General features: G+C 36.3%; 1 protein-coding gene, 1 non-coding gene and 1 pseudogene across 2 annotated transcripts; 1 reads left to right on the plus strand and 2 right to left on the minus strand.

Annotated features, from left to right (window-relative positions):
* Nucleotides 1-826: 826 nt before the first annotated feature.
* On the minus strand, nucleotides 827-6,244 carry LOC140036463 (uncharacterized). The gene is made up of 3 exons (XM_072077891.1): nucleotides 4,072-6,244; nucleotides 3,310-3,927; nucleotides 827-2,835 (listed from the first exon to the last, which is right to left on the minus strand). Exons 1-3 carry the CDS (start codon nucleotides 6,242-6,244, stop codon nucleotides 827-829), a joined length of 4,800 nt encoding a protein of 1,599 aa, XP_071933992.1.
* Nucleotides 5,571-5,677, plus strand: LOC113713106 (small nucleolar RNA R71). The gene has a single exon (XR_011841313.1). It is a non-coding gene; the product is annotated as a small nucleolar RNA R71 (small nucleolar RNA).
* Nucleotides 6,245-10,364: 4,120 nt separating the features above from the next.
* LOC113727922 (vestitone reductase-like) lies at nucleotides 10,365-13,457 on the minus strand (annotated as a pseudogene).
* Between the last annotated feature and the right edge of the window lie 5,337 nt (nucleotides 13,458-18,794).

Below are 18,794 nucleotides of genomic sequence, written 5' to 3' on the forward strand. Positions count from 1 at the left end.
AAAAGAAAAGGGGGAAAAAGGGCAAGCAGCGGGTAAGAAAAGAAGTAAGAAAGAAGAAAAGAAGGAAAGAAAGAATACAATTTTGTTTTGTTTTTTTTTTTTTTTTTTTTTTTTTTCGAGCATTCTGGACAGAATCCGGATTTATGGCTCAGAAAACGCGGCTCAAGAAAACGCGCCTCAAGGTGCGTTTTGTGAATGTCGCGTTTTTTTCACAAAACTTGCAGCATCGAAAACGCGACTACGTGAGAAAACGCGACTTTAAGTCGCGTATTTGAAGGCGCGTTTTTGGTTTCTGAACAGGCTGGAAAACGCGACTTGGTAGAAAACGCGACTTCCTGTCGCGTTTTGAAGGCGCGTTTTCTTAATTATAGGCGCAGATTTGAAAACGCGATTCTATGAAAACGCGATTCAGTGGCGCGTTTTCTTGAAAAACGCGTTTTCTGCTGCAAAATTTAGCAGAAATTCAACTTTTGAATATTTACAAATGATACCCCAATTTCCCAAAATGCATCATAGATCATTTCTATGTCAAAATAAACCATTCACGCATATGTAAAATGATCTATACATGCATTCTAAACCTCTTTAATGCATCAAAAACCACAATTACTGAATTTGAGGTATTGAGATCTTTGATCAAATTTCGCCTTTTTTGCCTCATTTGGTCACTTTTCCAAAACCTACAAATGAAAAATAACAAAATTACTCAAACTTATACTTTAAACATAAAATCACTCCAAAGTAACAGCAACTTAAAAAAAAATTGGGTTGCCTCCCAAAAGCGCCTTTCTTTAACGTCTTTGGCTAGACGGAGTCCAGAATTTGCTTAAACTAAGCAAATCGGGTCTTCCAGTTGCATCATCTCCACCCGTTCAATTGAAAATCTTTCATAATACGGCTTGAGACGATGACCATTCACCACAAATTTCTTCTCCGTTTTCAAACTTTGGATCTCTACTGCACCATAATGAAAGACATTAGTCACAACAAAAGGGCCAATCCAACGAGAACGTAATTTACCTGGAAATAGTTTCAATTTGGAGTGGTATAGTAAAACTTTTTGCCCGCAGACGAATGTCTTCCTAGAGATCTGTTGGTCATGAAAGATCCGATTCTTCTCCTTATAGATCACTGCATTCTCGTATGCTTCATTTCGAATTTCTTCCAACTCTAGTAATTGTAACTTTCTTTGAATTCCGCCTTCCTCGATATCCATGTTGCATTGTTTGACCGCCCAAAATGCTCTATGCTCAAACTCGACCGGGAGATGACATGGCTTTCCAAATACCAATCGGTAAGGGGACATGCCAATGGGTGTCTTGTATGCCGTCCTATATGCCCATAGTGCATCATCTAGTCTCACACTCCAATCCTTCCTATCGGGTCGGACCATCTTTTCTAGAATTGATTTGATCTCTCGGTTTGATGCTTCCGCCTGACCATTTGTTTGAGGATGGTAGGATGTAGAGACTTTGTGCAAGACACCATATCTCCTAAAAATTGCAGCGATCGTTTTGTTGCAGAAATGAGTACCCCGATCACTTACAATTGCTCGCGGCATCCCAAAGCGAACAAAAATATTAGACTTAACGAATTCTGCAACCACTTTGGAATCATTAGTGCGGGTAGCCTTTGCTTCTACCCACTTCGAAACATAATCTACAGCAAGCAATATATACAAAAAACCAAAGGACGAAGGAAAAGGACCCATAAAATCAATGCCCCAAACGTCAAAAATTTCAACAAAAATCATTGGGGTTTGAGTCATTTGATCCCTACGAGAGATATTACCCACTCTTTGACACTTATCACATGACTTACAAAATGAGTAGGCATCCTTGAATAGAGTTGGCCAATAGAATCCACTCTCTAGCACCTTACGAGCCGTTCTCTTTGGTCCAAAGTGACCTCCACATGCAAAAGAGTGACAATAGGCTAGAATAGATTGAAATTCAACTTCACTTACACATCTACGGATGATTTGATCAGCACCCCGCTTCCAGAGGTAAGGATCATCCCAAATGTAGAACTTTGCATCGCTCCTCAACTTGTCTCTCTTTGCCTTAGGCCATCCTGTAGGAAATTTGTCAGTGACTAGAAAATTAACAATATCTGCATACCAAGGCAAAGATGAGTTAATAGAAAATAAATGCTCCTCGGGGAATGCTTCTCTCAATGGGATGTCATCTTCGACGACTTGTACTCGACTCAAGTGATCTGCTACCAGATTCTCCGCCCCTTTCTTATCTCGGATCTCCAGGTTGAACTCCTGTAGCAATAATATCCACCGTATCAATCGCGGTTTTGCCTCTTTTTTTGTCAACAAATACCGCAAAGCTGCATGATCAGAAAAAATAATAACTTTAGCACCAAGTAAATAAGACCGAAATTTTTCTAAGGCAAAAACAACTGCTAAAAGCTCTTTTTCGGTGGTTGAATAGTTCAATTGAGCTCCGTTCAAGGCTCGAGATGCGTAGTAGATAGCATGAGCTGCCTTTCCTACTCTTTGACCCAATACCGCACCCACTGCATAGTCGCTGGCGTCACACATGATCTCGAATGGGAGGTTCCAGTCAGGGGGTTGGATAATAGGTGAGGTGATCAATAACTCCTTTAACTTATTGAATGCCCCCTTACATGCTTCATCAAATTCGAAGGATACATCTTTTTGCAAAAGTTGGAACAAGGGTGCTCCAATTTTCGAGAAATCCTTGATGAACCTTCTATAGAAACCTGCGTGACCCAAGAAAGAACGAACTTCCCGCACACTCGCGGGGTAAGGTAAAGTAGATATAACATCTATTTTTGCCTTATCAACCTCAATACCTGTAGATGATACAACATGACCCAAAACTATCCCGTGTTCAACCATAAAATGACATTTTTCCCAATTAAGCACGAGATTAGTTTCTATACACCTTACTAAGATCAATTTCAGGTTATCTAGACAGTTTTCAAAACTTTCACCATATACACTGAAATCGTCCATGAAAACCTCAATAATTTTCTCAACATATTCTGAAAAAATACTTACCATGCATCTTTGGAAGGTAGCAGGTGCATTACATAATCCAAATGGCATCCTTCGGTATGCAAATGTTCCAAATGGGCAGGTGAAAGTAGTCTTCTCTTGGTCCTCGGGTGCGATGGCAATTTGAAAATAACCTGAAAATCCATCCAAAAAACAATAGTAAGCTCGACCTGCTAATCGCTCCACCATCTGGTCAATGAAAGGGAGGGGAAAATGGTCCTTTTTCGTGACGGCATTTAGCTTTCGGTAATCGATACACTGTCGCCATCCGGTGGGCTTTCGAATTGGTACGAGCTCACCCTCTTGGTTTGATTCCACTGTCACCCCTGCCTTCTTCGGGACCACCTGTACTGGACTTACCCACGGGCTATCTGATATTGCAAATATAATTCCAACGTCCAGCAGTTTTAAAATCTCTTTCTTTACGACTTCCATCATGAGAGGATTTAATCTCCGTTGAGCTTGCCGTACGGGTTTAGCATTCTCCTCGAGTCGAATTCGGTGCATACACACCGCAGGGCTAATTCCCTTGATGTCGGCGATGGTCCATCCTATCGCCTGCTTATGTTCCCTAAGAACTCGAAGTAGTTTCTCTTCTTGCACCTTTGATAAACCCGCGGAGATGATCACTGGAAGTGTCTCCCCTTCACCTAAGTATACATACTTTAGGTGTTTCGGCAGTGGTTTTAGTTCCAAGACAGGTGCCTGCACCACAGATGGAAGTAACCTTTGGTGAGGTTCGGGTATGAAAATCGGTGCAAGATCATACCTTGTCTTCGTGGTTGGTAACGTTTGCAACGATCCAATCACGCATTTAAGCTCTTCACTCAACTCTACCCTAGAAGTTGTTTCGGACTCAAAGTGCCTGGTCAGGACGACCTCTAGTTCATCCCTGCCTTCAATTTCAAAAACCTCCTGTATAGCAGGGTCAATAACATTTATCGAGAAAACAGAGCCAATATTTGAATCGGATGGATATTTCATGGTCTCAAAGATGTTAAAGTGAACAATCTCACCATCAAATTCCATAGACAAAGTACCCTTATTAACATCAATTTTGGTTCGGGCTGTACTCAAAAAGGGTCTACCTAACAACACAGGTGACGGATCACGGGAGTGTTCATCCTCCATGTCGAGCACATAAAAATCAGCTGGAAAAACCAATTCATTAATTTTTACCAAAACATCTTCAATCAACCCGTCAGGGTATGCATTGGTCCTATCAGCTAATTGAATTATTATCCCAGTCTCTTTCAAAGGGCCTAAGTTTAAGGAGGCATAAATGGACTTTGGCATGACATTAATTGAGGCTCCCAGGTCTAACATGGCCTTCCCAATCAAAGTATTACCTATCCTACAAGGAATAGTAAACATACCTGGATCTCCGCATTTCGGTGGAAGCTTTCTTTGTAGAATTGCTGAAACATTCTCCCCAACTATAACTCGTTCATCCCCCTTCAACCGCTTGCGGTTGGCACACAGGTCCCTCAAAAATTTTGCGTACCTGGGTACTTGTTTAATCGCATCCAGTAGGGGTATGTTGATCTCCACCTTGCGAAAAATCTCCAGGACCTCTTTTTCCTTGTCTTGCTTCTTTGGTTTCTCTAACCTGCTAGGAAAGGGAGGTGGATTAGTTTTAGCTGTAGGAATTGGGTTCGAGGGTACCTTTGCATTTTTGTTGTCTGTGCCCTCCTCTTCCAATTCTTTCTCAATCCGTTCCTCGTCCTTGTCTTTAGGAATCACCGGTTCGGGTCCTTGAACTTCCTTGCCACTCCTTAAAGTCATTGCACTTACATTCTTTGGATTTGCCTCAGGTTGAGATGGCAATTTTCCTTGAACTTGGGACTCCAAACGGTTGATTGTTATAGCCATTTGATTCATTTGATTTTGCAATGATTGCACCTGTCCCAGTTGATTTCTCATGCTTTGCAGGTCTGAATCCGTCTTTTGTTGATTAGCAAGTAATTGCTTCATCATCTCTTCCATGGACGGACTTGAGTTTGAAAGTGGTGGTGGGCGATGATGGTACTGCTGTTGGTGTCCTTGCTGTCTATTTGGCACAAAGTTAGACTGCCTATTTCCTCCATAACTAAGGTTGGGGTGATCCCTCCAACCAGGATTGTAGGTACTTGAGTATGGGTCGTACGGCTTTCTTGGCGCGGGCGCGTGGCCCGCCATGTTCACCTGTTCAGCAGTTTCTTCTTGAACCATTGGACACATTTCCGTAGGATGACCCACGGCAGTGCATACCCCGCACGCTTTGACATGTGAAGCACTCCCCACAGCTAATTGTCTTACGAAAGATGTTAATTCGGAGATCTGCTGTTGGATAGAGGACGTTTCCACCTCATTCACCCTACGCGTCGGGATGTCCTCTCTTGAACCAAACTGCTGTGAGTTCTCAGCCATCCCTTCAATCAACTCCCATGCTCCTCGAGGGGTTTTGTTCACTAACGCCCCTCCACTTGCAGCATCGATTATGCTTCTGTCCCTGAAAAGCAACCCCTCATAGAAATATTGAATGAGCAGTTGCTCACTTATCTGATGCTGAGGGCATTTGGTGCACAATTTCTTAAACCTCTCCCAGTACTCATAGAGTGACTCGCCTGGGTGTTGTTTGATACCACATATCTCTTTCCTCAGGCTCGCAGCTCGAGACGCCGGAAAGTATTTGTCCAGAAATTTTTTCTTCAATTGATCCCACGTGGTGATACTACCAGGCGGTAGGTAGTAGAGCCAGTCTTTTGCAGAGTCCTTCAAAGAGAAGGGGAAAGCCCTCATCTTTATTTGCTCTTCTGTAATTCCCGGAGGCTTCATACTGTTGCAAACGACGTCGAACTCTTGCAAGTGCTTGTAGGGCTCCTCACCTGGTAGACCATGGAAAGATGGCAAGAGATGAATTAGACCAGATTTTAGTTCAAAGGGAGTGTCATCATTTAAATGTGGAAAAGTAATGCACAAGGGCTGCTGATTTAAATCAGGAGCAGCCAACTCCCTTAGTGTTCGTGCATTTGCCATAGTGACTTCCTCTTGGTCTGAATCACTTGAATTGTCACCAGACAAATTTGTCGGCTCAACCTCTGGATCAAGTTCCTGAGGTGCAATATCGTATTGCTCCTCCCTGAGCCGCCTGGTTTCTTTTCTCGTTCTACGCGCGGTCTTCTCTACTTCAGGGTCGAAAATTAATTCGCCTGTACGAGAAGAGCGAGGCATAAACTAGAAAAATACCAGAAAAAAAAATGAACTTAAAAAGAAACAAATGATTAACGCCAGTCCCCGGCAACGGCGCCAAAAATTGACAGGTGTCGAGCCTGTGCAATAATAAATAACTACTCGAGAAAAATGAATTTTCTGTGTATAGTAGTGAGTAGGGTCGAATCCACAGGGACTGGGAAAAATTCGATTCTTTTCAAGTTCGGGACACGGGGGATTTTTATCAGAAATAAACTAAAAATTAAACAATTTAACTAAAAATAATTAATTAATTAATACAAATTTAAATAGCAATCAAATAAATAATAAGTAAATTCTAGCCAAGGATACAACTACGCAGACACAGTCCATTCATCTTATCATTGATGCAAAGAAGGTTCACTTAATTTTATTAATAGGCTAGTTATAGTCGCCGAAAAACTCTAACGACCAGCTTTTCCTTAATTTATTGATAACCAAGGTACGACCGTTGATTACCTCTAACCAGGAAATACTCATAGGTACGACCGTAGGAATTAATTTCCTAATTGCATTAAAAACTAGAAAAGCCTAACCCAAATTAATAACACGCTACGAGGGTTATTTAAATCAGATTGCATGTTCTCCTAGTATGTGAAAATACTAGTTGTCACTAATATTAACCGACTAAACAATTACGGATTTAATTGATTAATTTGACAGGAGATTAATAAGTCAAATTGCACATCGGGCCCTTGATATCCAACTAACAAAATAATTCCATGGAAATTAAAATAGAAAACATGCAAATATTAACAAATTAAGGAACACGTAAAATTAATTAGATCTCACAGATATTTGGGACTGCGTCTTCGCGTTGATCCTTGACTAGATGAGAAAATTAGCCACGCCTCATAAGAAAATTCCCACGCAATTTAATTGAACTCAAAGACATTTATCTCTTACTAATAATTGAAAATAAGAATTGTATTCTCTGTAGTCTAATACAATAAAAATAGTTTCATGGAAGAGACGGAAGAAAACAAGACACGCAAGAAATCTTCACCCCAAAACTAAAACTTCTCTGCCTAGACGGAAGAGAAGAAGAAAAACTGACTCTGGCCAAATGTGCGGCTTCCCCCATAAAACACACCAATTCCCCAAACTTCACTCTACGCTGACCAAAGAAAACATTCCTTTCCCTACCTAATCAACTCCACCGAAAACAAAAGCAAAGGCTACTTTCCACAAAGGCACCGTGAATCAAGAAAGGAAATGGTCTTTACACAATGGTCAAGTCTTCGCGGTCCCCACCTAATTGAGATGTTGGCCAGCCAAATTGAATTCCCAAATGCAATTCCATTCTTTCTCGTTGGTTTGCACCAGAATTGTGTAAAGCTTCACAATAATCTTCTCAAGAGGTTTCTGCTCCAATTTCTGAAATTATATCCAAATACCAAATATAAATATATATTGACAATTAAAGCAAATTAAAGCAATATTTGGCAAGGATAAAAAGGAATATTAACAATAAAATTACTAACAATTAACACCTTATCACCCGCGGGCACCCGCCCCCATTGCCATCCCTATATTTAATATGTAATATATATTATATTTATATAAAATATTATTATAATTAATATTTGTATATATTATATATTTATATTATAACATTTGTATATTTATATTTAATTATTTATATAATATTTAATTTAATTAGTTACAAACTTATAATAATAATATTATTATTTATATGTATTATATAATGTATATTAATTTATGTAATATAATTAATATTATCCATTATACTAATAATTATACATGTTTACTAATAGAAATTATTAATTAGTTAGACTAAATTTACTAATACATTTATACTAATATATTTAATTAGTGAAGATTTCTTATATTCCATTTACAAAGAGCCAATAATTATCATTTACGATGGGGTTTATAATATATTTATTATATTCCATTCCGAAAGAGTCGACGAACCAAACATCAACTATAGTAATGATACACATTCCAGGTACTTGAACCAAACAAATGTATTGGAATGAATGACCTCATTCCAAACCCAAACTATCCGATTCCGAATCCGAATCCAATACCGATGTGCGAACCAAACGCCACCTTAATGAATCAATCGTGGGTTTCTTTTACTTTCTAGAAACAAGAAAAAGCATCGTTCCAGCGGCTAACCTCGAGAAGAAACGAAAGAGGGAGAAAATGTGAATTAGGAGAAAAGAAGCTAGAGAGAGAATAACTTTAAAGTCTGATTGGACGGGGATTTGAAACTCAATTGAAATGAAACTTTATTCACGCGATCCTCTCGTCAATCTTTACTCATTTATTGCTTTCATCCGCCGATTTCATAGATTTGAAGAATTCTTTGTTATTGCAAAAATGTCGTGTAACTTCAGAATCAACCCACTAACTAAAATTATTTTTTACCAAGTTGGTTTCAGAGATCATACCAATCTGATTTTTGCTTGCATAGTTGTATTGTTGGAAGAGTCTTACTTCTCCTTCTCCTTTTTGTTTATAAGGATTTTGCATTCAAACTTGTAGTGTCCTTCCTTTTTGCAATAGAAGCATTTGTCTTTCTTCCTTTATTTTTTATTTTTTTGGTTGACTCTTTGATTGTTGGCCTCTTTTGCTACCTTGAAATTTGCTTGATTATTCCTTTCCAATCACGTGTACTTTTGTAGTAGAGTGTTTATTTTTTTCTAGAATTTGATTATCTTTCTTTTACTATGTGCGAATTTCCTCTTCTAGATGAAGAAACTTATCAAGAGTTTTAAAAGAGATTTTCTCTTTTTTATGTTTGAGATCTCTTTTAAAATCTTTTCAAGAAAGTGATAATTTATCTGTCATGGAACACATGGTTTCATCCATGTGTAAGTTATGTTGATTATAATGGTTAAGAAGCCTTTCAAGTTCAACAAATTATTCCGTAACAGGTTTATTATCTACAATCTTGTAATTATTAAGAAACATCTTACTTGTTGCGTCCTCACGCATGTATTTTGCCTCTAATTGATCCCAAAGTTCCTTTGCGATTGTAATGGTGTGGTAGACATCAAACAGCCCGTCACTTATAGCATTGAAAATATGTCCATGACAAATTTTATTATCGTTCTCCCACTTTTGATGCTTTCGAATGCCATCAAGAGTCCCTTCCTTAGAATTGATAATGAGCGGTTTTGGAGTGATTAATACATAAACCACTTGCAGGATGTGAAAAGGAAATGAACTCATTTTTATCATCTTATGAAGTTTCCTCCATCAAATTGATCAAACATCACAATGTTGGTAGCTAATTCGTTTCATTAACTTGCCATTGTTATATAGGAAGAATAAAATCTAAAGATTAATGGGGATAATATAATAGAGAATGGCTAAAAGTTACAAAATAAATTATGCAAAAAAATTTCAATCGTGACTCAAGATCACTTTCCTTTAGACTTTATTTGTCCAAAATTTTATATGCAAAGATTTTGGACAAATATCCTTTAGAATAATTTGAAGAGTGTTTGTATTAATTCTTGCACAAAGTTAGATAAACTTACTTAAACTATGGTGTGTTCTTGCAAAGAATTCTAATAGTAGGAAAATGATTTTCTACAGCAAACCATCCCTACCAGACCTTTATAGAGTTGAGACTTGAGATTGGAAATGATCAAGAATTGCAATTTTTCACCACTAATTTGTGTATTAGTATTGGTAAAAGATTCCTTAACATCATTACAAGTGTTCAAATAGTTTTTGAATATTTAAACATCATTTGGATGATAATTAACTGTCAAAAACGTGAAGAGGTGTCAAATAAACTTGATCAATTTTTGACCATTGTATGAACCAGGGAAGGATGGGTCTTATATCGAATCCTAAAACGGACTCGTCATGCAAATGATCGAATTTTGAAAAATATCTAATATATCATCAGTCCAAAACATTCTGCAACTTACGAACCGCATGCAAGAAATTTTATATGAATACAACTGAACTGCGCATCTTCGAGGCAACCATTAAAAAAGCTAATTCTCTTCAAACCACCATAAAAAAAAAAAATAGACTCCGCTTAATTCTTCTTAGATTTGCCTTGCATGAGTGAATTCATATTGACCATCTTCCGACGAGGGAATGGTATATGACATTAGAAAAAACTGATTGTATCTCAATCGAATGAATGCGCACAGCGCATCATGCCTCTCAAATCTTGGTGTTCAGTCTAGCATTTGGAAATTTTCATTTTCCTGTCCCGAGTTTTACACAACAATGTAAGAGAATCAAACAATCTGGCAAAACAATTCGGCATAATTAAACAGCAGCTCAATTGAGCTTGCCTTTGGAAAATTATACATTACAACGATAGAAGAAAAAGCCAGTCACTTAATTTGCAATCCAGGCGGCATTTACAGAAAACCCTTTTGCTTGCAACACTGAATTGCTGCATCAAACATGTCTTCAATGCCATACTTGAATTTGAATCCAGTGTCCAAGAGTTTCTTGGATGACAGGCTACCAGATTCTCCTGATCCTGTAATCTCCTTCAAGGAACTGTAAGGAACTGACTTCCCTTAGATTTTCATTTTATCAGTATGTATTCAAATAACAATAAAACAAAAGAACTTACTCAGCAGTTGGTATTGGATATTCAGGATATCTAGCCGACAGACGCTCAGCCAACTTATCAACAGTAATTTCAACAGCAGAACATATGTACCTCCCTTTGGCTTCAGGATACTCAAACAGGAAGATGTGTGCCCTGGCCACATCATCAGTATGCACAAAAGATGTTCTATAAAGATTCTTGTAGCTGTTTTTGTCTTGATGACCTGCACAATCAGAAAAGTTTCAGGGAAATAGGATCTGAATTGAAACTTCTGATGACTAGCATTGTTAGACTTGAGACCATTCTTTGCCTTCTTCAAGTTGATGCAGAGGTTGTTGATGATAGCTATTTCTGAGGCAGCTCTGCAAATTAATTAAGAAAGCATTCTTCACTACTCGTGAAATATGTTTACCTAGTTACATTTCTTGCAAACTTCAACCTAAAATTCATGTGCTATCTGAAACTTTTCAAATAATGCAGACAAATTCAAGATAAGAAATACTTAATTTTGTCTTTCTGATGCTTGCAAACTAATTAAGAGAGAGTAACAGAAAGAAGTGAGTCATGCTATTCTGATAAACAAAAGCTTACCAATGATCATTGCCATTGAGGAGCGTACAGAGCCAGGCAGAAAAGGGCATACAAAGGGGCCATGTATCCAAGCTGGAATTATGCACACAAGATCAAGCCCATTTTTTTCTGCAAATTCTAAGGCAGCCTTTTCTGTTAACGTCTTGCTGATTGCATAAGAAGCAATCCCACTGCTGAAGCTCCTTCTAACATGATCTACATCACTCCAGATGCTTTCATCCACTATGCTTTCATTCTCATTAATAGAAATGACAGTGGATATACCGGAAGTATAAACAACTCACTTCACTGTCTTTGAATTAACGCATGCTTGAAGAATCCCAATTGTTCCCCTGATAGATCTATTGATCTTTGTTTCCTCGGTTTCTTTGCCCTCAAAATCCATAGGGTGAGCAACATGAAAGACTCCAATGCAGCCTTCAATTGCTGCATTAAAGCTATCTGGTTTATCAAGATCAGCATTGATAACTCGTAGTCTTTCTAATGCACCAGGTAGTTCTGTGAGGTGGTTAATGTTTTTCTTTGGATCTGGCAGTGAGTTTCAAATGTCAATTTTTGATAGTAACAGTCCGATAACACTCAGAACTAGCACTCAGTCTACAAATGGAGATTAAAAAACTTTCAAAATTCAACTTTTTGTCCCGTGATGTTCAATTGAGTATTCTTGGATAAGCTCAAACTTCACTCATGTCGCAGCTTTGCTAATATAAGCCTTCCTTTAGCATGTATAGAAACAAAATTGAAAAACCATTTTTGTTTAATCTGATCTCAGAGATCCAATCTCATAGATGTGCTGTTGCATGCATAAATTCTTACAGAGTTTAAGCAAGGATAGGTTATCATGCAGCATTGGTAGAATTGTAGGCTACATATACACTACTGTTTTTGTGGGAAAGTGTAGCCTAAATATCTCAAACACATTATTATTATCTACCAATATTGGTTACAAGATTCTTGTTTTTAAATCCCTCCCACCCCACCTTCTCGACTTCCATCTGCTTGGTTCAGGATTTAAACCTTGGACTCGAAACTCCCTGACCTCGGTCTCAATGGTTTTAAAAGACACCAAAATCATTCTGAAGTCATAAAGTATGGGACATCTATTTGCATCCTTGAAATATAGCTACATCTTGCTAGAACTATCGCCCTGTCCCAGCTATTGCTTAACGGGGGAAAACATCAATAAAACCATCAAGGGGAACCTCAACGGAGATCGGGTGCATTTTTTTTTTCTTTCTTTTGGTGTCTTTCTTATGGTAACTAAAATTAACAGCACATATTGTATGTCTAATCAGATGGTGTTTTGATCCTGGGAGTACATTTGTGGTTTTATCATAGCTTTGTTATCATGAAACAATAACATTACACATAAAACAAAAATGCTTCAATAGTGTTTCTGTTTCACGAGATTAGTTTGAGGGTTATTTGCCAGACAGGATAAGTACATTTTGGAGCACAGAAATTTTCATATTCACATTCGATCATCAACAACCAATTGTCTTATACAGATGAAAACAACGGCTAAAGAATAGAAAAGATTATTATCCATTACCATTACAAGTACAGGCATGCTAACGTAATCTTGGTTGGTTTTTACTTGGGGTGCTAGAAAAGAAGTGGATTTCTGGCATAATCAGCAGGGTTCAATTCTTATAGTACTTGGTTCGTTTACTAAAATGGCAAGTTGTATATAGTTGGCGAGGGAGGAAACGATACAGACAGAAATGGAAAAGTAGGAGAAGTAGAGAACTGATTACTAGTAAATTAACAAACATGAAAACCTGAAGAGGACCTAATTGTAGCGTTGACAGAATAACCATCTTCAAGAAGCCTTTTGATCAACCATGATGCCAAAAATCCAGTTCCACCTGTTACACATACTCTCCCCTTCTCCATCTTCTCCCCTTCCATTAATTTGTGTCCCTCTAGCCTTTAATACCAGTATAGTACTGTTTCGGCTCTTTGCAGTGGATTGTCAGTTTAAACTTGAAGAATTAATGGATATAATTGTTAGCCCTCAGTCAGGAATCAACCACGTTCACTCGTTCGTTTATTGTTGTCAGATCGATGTCAAATAGTACTAAGAATGCTAGTGGAATTAAAAGTCAAAATAGACAACTGTTCATTGGTTATAATCTATGTTTTCAGAACCGGACCGGGTATCGATTCGGTCAAACTCAGGGGTCAGGGATCAATGGATTCAACCGACTTCGATAGGGGTTGAACCGGATAACGTCATAAATAAAAATTATTTAAAAATTAAAATATTATATGTAAAATACCTAATAATATGTTAATATTAATAAAGGTATATTTATATATATTTGATATTTTAAATATATTTAACAAGAGAATACAAAGAAATTAGAACAATCAAGTAACAATTTATATTATTTAATGAGCATTAACAAGTTTAGAATTAAAATTATGTACTTAATTGAAAAATAATACCAAACTTTAAGAAAATATTAATAAAGTATGAAATATTTGAGATATATTAATAATTTTTAATAATCTAGGGGTCAAAACATAATATTGAAAAAGTTTGAGTTTTTTTTTAAAAAAAAAACTGTTTGAACCGGAAAATCTGATTTTTTCCGGTCAAACCCGATTTTTGATCGGCTTTGACAGGGTTTTTACTTACCCAGTTTTTAAACATGACTCGGACCGGACACTTGGCCGGTTCTCGATTCGATCGGTCGAACCGGCCGGTCCGGTCCGAGTTTTAAAACACAGGTTATAATGGTTGAAAGGTAATGCTGCTGGTCCAATAGACATACCTATTGGGAGCTGAACCAGCCTGGTAGGGCCAACATGCCAAATACTTTGTCATTAGTACTCCATCATTTTATTAGTCTTGATTTCTATTTTAACTTGTCCTAAAGTATTTGTCACAAATGCTAAAGGAATATCCATATATGTGCAACTTAAGAATAAATTAATTTTTAAGATAATTTTTTTTAATGAATTGATAGTTATTTTAGTAGTTATGTCAATTGGTAGTTATCTTGTCTTGTGGTAATTAAGGGTTAATGGATAAAGTTAACACCAAGTTAACTATACAGACACTTTGGGTCTGTTTGGTTGGAAGTAAAATATTTTCCTTGGGAAAATATTTTACGTGGAAGTAATTTTCCATGAAAATCATTTCCCTTTCATCATTTTCAGGTGTTTAGTTAGTTTATTGAAAATATTTTCTTACTTCATTTTTCTGGTGTTTGTTTAACTTTTGAAATATTTTCACTTTTATCTCTATCTTTACTTTCTACACATTATAATTACATACTTCTTCCCATGCAAAATAAGAAAATTTATCTCATTGTTTAACTTTAAAAAATCTTGGAGAAATGTATATATGAATAAAAAATATCTCCTTAAGCAATAAACAAATTGCTGGCCATTTAGTGTCAAATATTAATCACATGCAATGTTTATTGTGACATATATCTTGCACTCTCACTGCTGAAAGTTTCTCTAGAAAAGAATGTTCCTATTATACATAATTAATTACTAGCATAGGATGAGCATGATGAGGTTTTTTTTTTATTTTGAATATACTAGGGGGAGGGTTGGATTGGGTGGTACGGGGGAGGGAGTGTAAGGAAGAGGCCTTAGGTTCAAGTCCTCCTATTTACACTAAAAAAAAAAAAGAACATACTACAAGATATTTTCAGTAAGTTTGGAACATACTACAGGCGGGATGTATGCATTTCGGAAAACAATTTCAGTAAGTTTCAAAGGGAAGTTGTTTTCCATAAGATGAGTGAAAATATTTTACATAGGAAAATGTTTTCAGTAACTTTTGTGCAACCAAACACGGAAAATTAGGAAAATATTTTCCTGGAAAACATTTTCACCCGAAACAAACGGACCCTCAATGTAAAATATTTTCAACGGAAAATGTCTTCCATAGAAAATTTTATCTAGGAAAATAATTACTTTCTCCATGTTTTTTCCAATGTTTGGGAGGAGATAAGACTACAAATCTTTAGTGGGGTATTGCACAAGTGGTAGGTTTTGTTCTGAATCTTAAGGCTGGTGGGGGAACATGAATGGATAGTCTTACGATTTACGAGACGGATATGGAAAATAACTTCAGTTCATTTACATGGGAAGTCATTTTACAGCATCTGATGTAAAATATTTTCAGTAGGAAAAAATTTTCCCAAAGCAATAACCCAACCAAACAATAGAAAATCAGGAAAACATTTTCTGGAAAATATTTTCTTTCCAAACAAACAGACCCTTTATTTTTGTAAAGATAGTATTAAAAGGGAAATGAAAAAAAGACTAAGCTCCCAACTCTACCTTTCATTCAATTTTCAAAAAGAGCATTAAAATTATTTTTCAACATTAGATGCTCTAATGAACTAACATGAAATTCAAAAATTCAAAAAAATAACTAACGAAATTTGAATTTAAATTAAGGGATAATCATGAATTCAAAATGCTTTGTAATTAAGGGTTAATGGATAAAGTTAACACCAAGTTGACTATACAGACACTTTATTTTTGTAAAGATAGTATTAAAAGGGAAATGAAAAAAAGACTAACCTCGCATCTCTACCTTTCTTTCAATTTTCAAAAAGAGCATTAAAATTATTTTTCAACATTAGATGCTCTAATGAACTAACATGAAATTCAAAAATTCAAAAAAATAACTAACGAAATTTGAATTTAAATTAAGGGATAATCATGAATTCAAAATGCTTTGTAATTAGTACTCCCTCTGTTGGATTTTATTAGTCTTGATTTCTATTTAGATTGTTTTAAATTATTTGTCACTAGTACTAAAGGCAAACCCATGTATGTGGAACTTAAGAATAAATTAATTTTTAAGATAATTTTTTTTAATGAATTGATAGTTATGTCATTTGGCAGTTTCTACCTGAAACAGTAATAGAGTCCTATTGCGTAGGGCACAAGATAGGGATGGTTGTTAGATCAACGGTCCTGAACAATTTTATATTTTTGAAACGTTTTATAATTCTAAATGAGTTTCATGCAGAATAATTGTGTTTTTATTGTCAAATTTTACAAGTAATTTACATAAAATTACACGATTTAAAAAATATTACACCGTTCAAAATGACAACCGATCACCCCCTGGGTATAATTGTTAGCCCTCAGTCAGGAATCAACCACGTTCACTCATTCATTTACTGTTGTCAGATTGATGTCAAATAGTACTAAGATTGCTAGTGGAGTTATTTTCCTGGGAAAAAATTGTTAATTAAATGTGATTTGTTGGGTGACAAAAAAAATGACATTATTAATTAGTTATTAACAATTAATTGTCAAAATTGATAATTAAATGTGATTTGTTGGACAACAAAAAAAAGGAGCCCAAATTTTTGTTAATGTGATTTGTTGGGAAAAAAACAATTAATACAAAAAATCGATAATTAAACATGGTTTGTTAGGAGACAAAAAATGAAATTATTAATTAACTATTAATAATGATATATTGTTAAAAATTGGTAGCTAAACATGATTTGTTAAACAATAAAAAAAAGGGAGCCCAATTTGTTGTCAACAAGATTTATTGTTGAAGATAAAAGACCAAATTTTAGCACCATTCATCTAATCAAAACTCGCCACATCACCATTTTCATATGCAATTAGGAGGACTACCACCAATTGATCAATCACAAGGCGACACCTTATCAATTTAGAATCAATTGGAGGACTACCACTAATTGACCAATGAGGCAACACCATCTCAGCAATTGGAGGACTACCACTAATTGACCAATGAGGCAACACCATCTCAGCAATTGAACTCAATTGGGAAGTCTCTCATTCCCCAATAGACTAGATACGTTAATAAAAGTGGTAAATCAAGGAAAATACTTGGGGTTACCAATGGTCATCACAAGAACCAAAGATTATGACTCTGTTTGAATTAGCTGTTTTTGAAAGTGTTTTTGAAATATTTTACTGTAACAATGTATATGGAAAACTTTTACTGCAGATGTTTTTTGTGATATTTTTGGAGATATTTTTGGAATATATTTTAGAGTATTTTTAAAGTTTACAAATTTTTAGGGTATATTCTAAAAATTAACACTACTACTCATCACCACCACCCCTCTCCCTTCTCATCTTCCATTTCTTTCTTCGTTCTCCTCCCTCTTCCTTTTCTCTCTCCCCTCTTCTCTTCCCCTTTCCCGCGATACCCTGCTCCTTCAATTTGGCTTTGATGGGTGTGGCGGGAAAAAGGAGTGGAAGGGGAAGGGAGGAGGAAGAAAGGAGAAGGGGAAGAGAGGAGGAAGAGGGAGGGAGAGGAAAGAGGAGGAGGGAGAGGATGGCGGCGATGGTGGGTAGTGATGATCTTTTAAAGAAGAAGATGATGTAAATTTTTAAAATTTTTTTATATATTTGGAGTTCTTTTTATATATTAAATGGATGTGATGTTTTTGAAATTATTTTTATTTATGTATTACTGTGACATTATATATAAAAAACTTGTTTTTCAAAAAATGAAGAACCCAAACAGAGGCCAAGTTTTTGGTTTCATCAGAGAAAACTGTAAGAAAACTATTTCAAGCTGGAGGAACAAAATGCGAAGCTAGACAGGGAAAGAGGTTTTACTGAAAGCAATAATCATGACAATGCCAACTTATGCAATGTCATGTTTCAAGCTTCCAATGAAACTATCTGAGACATAAATGCAATTGTGGCAAACTTTTGGTGGAGAGAAGAAAATGGAAAAAGGAAAATCCACTGGTGCTCATAGAAGAAGATGACAAATGATAAGGATACTGCTAGACTAGGTTTCAAAGATCTCCAAAGATTCAACAAAGCTCTGCTGGGCAAACAGATTTGGAGGTTTCTCACATGCCCAAATCTTCTGAGGAGCAAAGTGATGAAAGTTAGGTACTATCCCATGGAGTCACCCCTGAACTATAAAGTCAAGAGCAATTCATCTTGGATATGGCAAATTTTGATGGGAGGTAGAAATGAAGTAAATAGAGGAGCGAGAAAGAAAATTGGGAACGGTAAGAACACTAAAATTTGGGAAGATGCTTGGATACAGGATTGCAAAACCTCCAGGTTGCCAGATTAGCAAAGTGAGTAAGTTAATAATCTTTGGAATTTGACTCATTGGTACTAGAGGTGGCAATTTGTCCCAAGTCCCAATAGGTTACCCATGTCCAAAAAGACTTTGGGTGAGATGGATATTGCAATTTGATATTGGGTTTAAAATGGGATGCATCCCAATTATACCCATTATTTGATGGGAAATGTTGGGAAATACTTGGGTACCCATTGGGCCCAAATATCTTTTCAAAAAATTTCATTTATCAAAAAATTCTTCTTTGATTTTTTTTTTTTTTTTTTGCAAAAATCTGATTTTTTTTCACTTCCATTTTCTTT

Source organism: Coffea arabica, chromosome 2e, assembly GCF_036785885.1.
Source record: "Coffea arabica cultivar ET-39 chromosome 2e, Coffea Arabica ET-39 HiFi, whole genome shotgun sequence".
Taxonomy (NCBI): domain Eukaryota; kingdom Viridiplantae; phylum Streptophyta; class Magnoliopsida; order Gentianales; family Rubiaceae; genus Coffea; species Coffea arabica.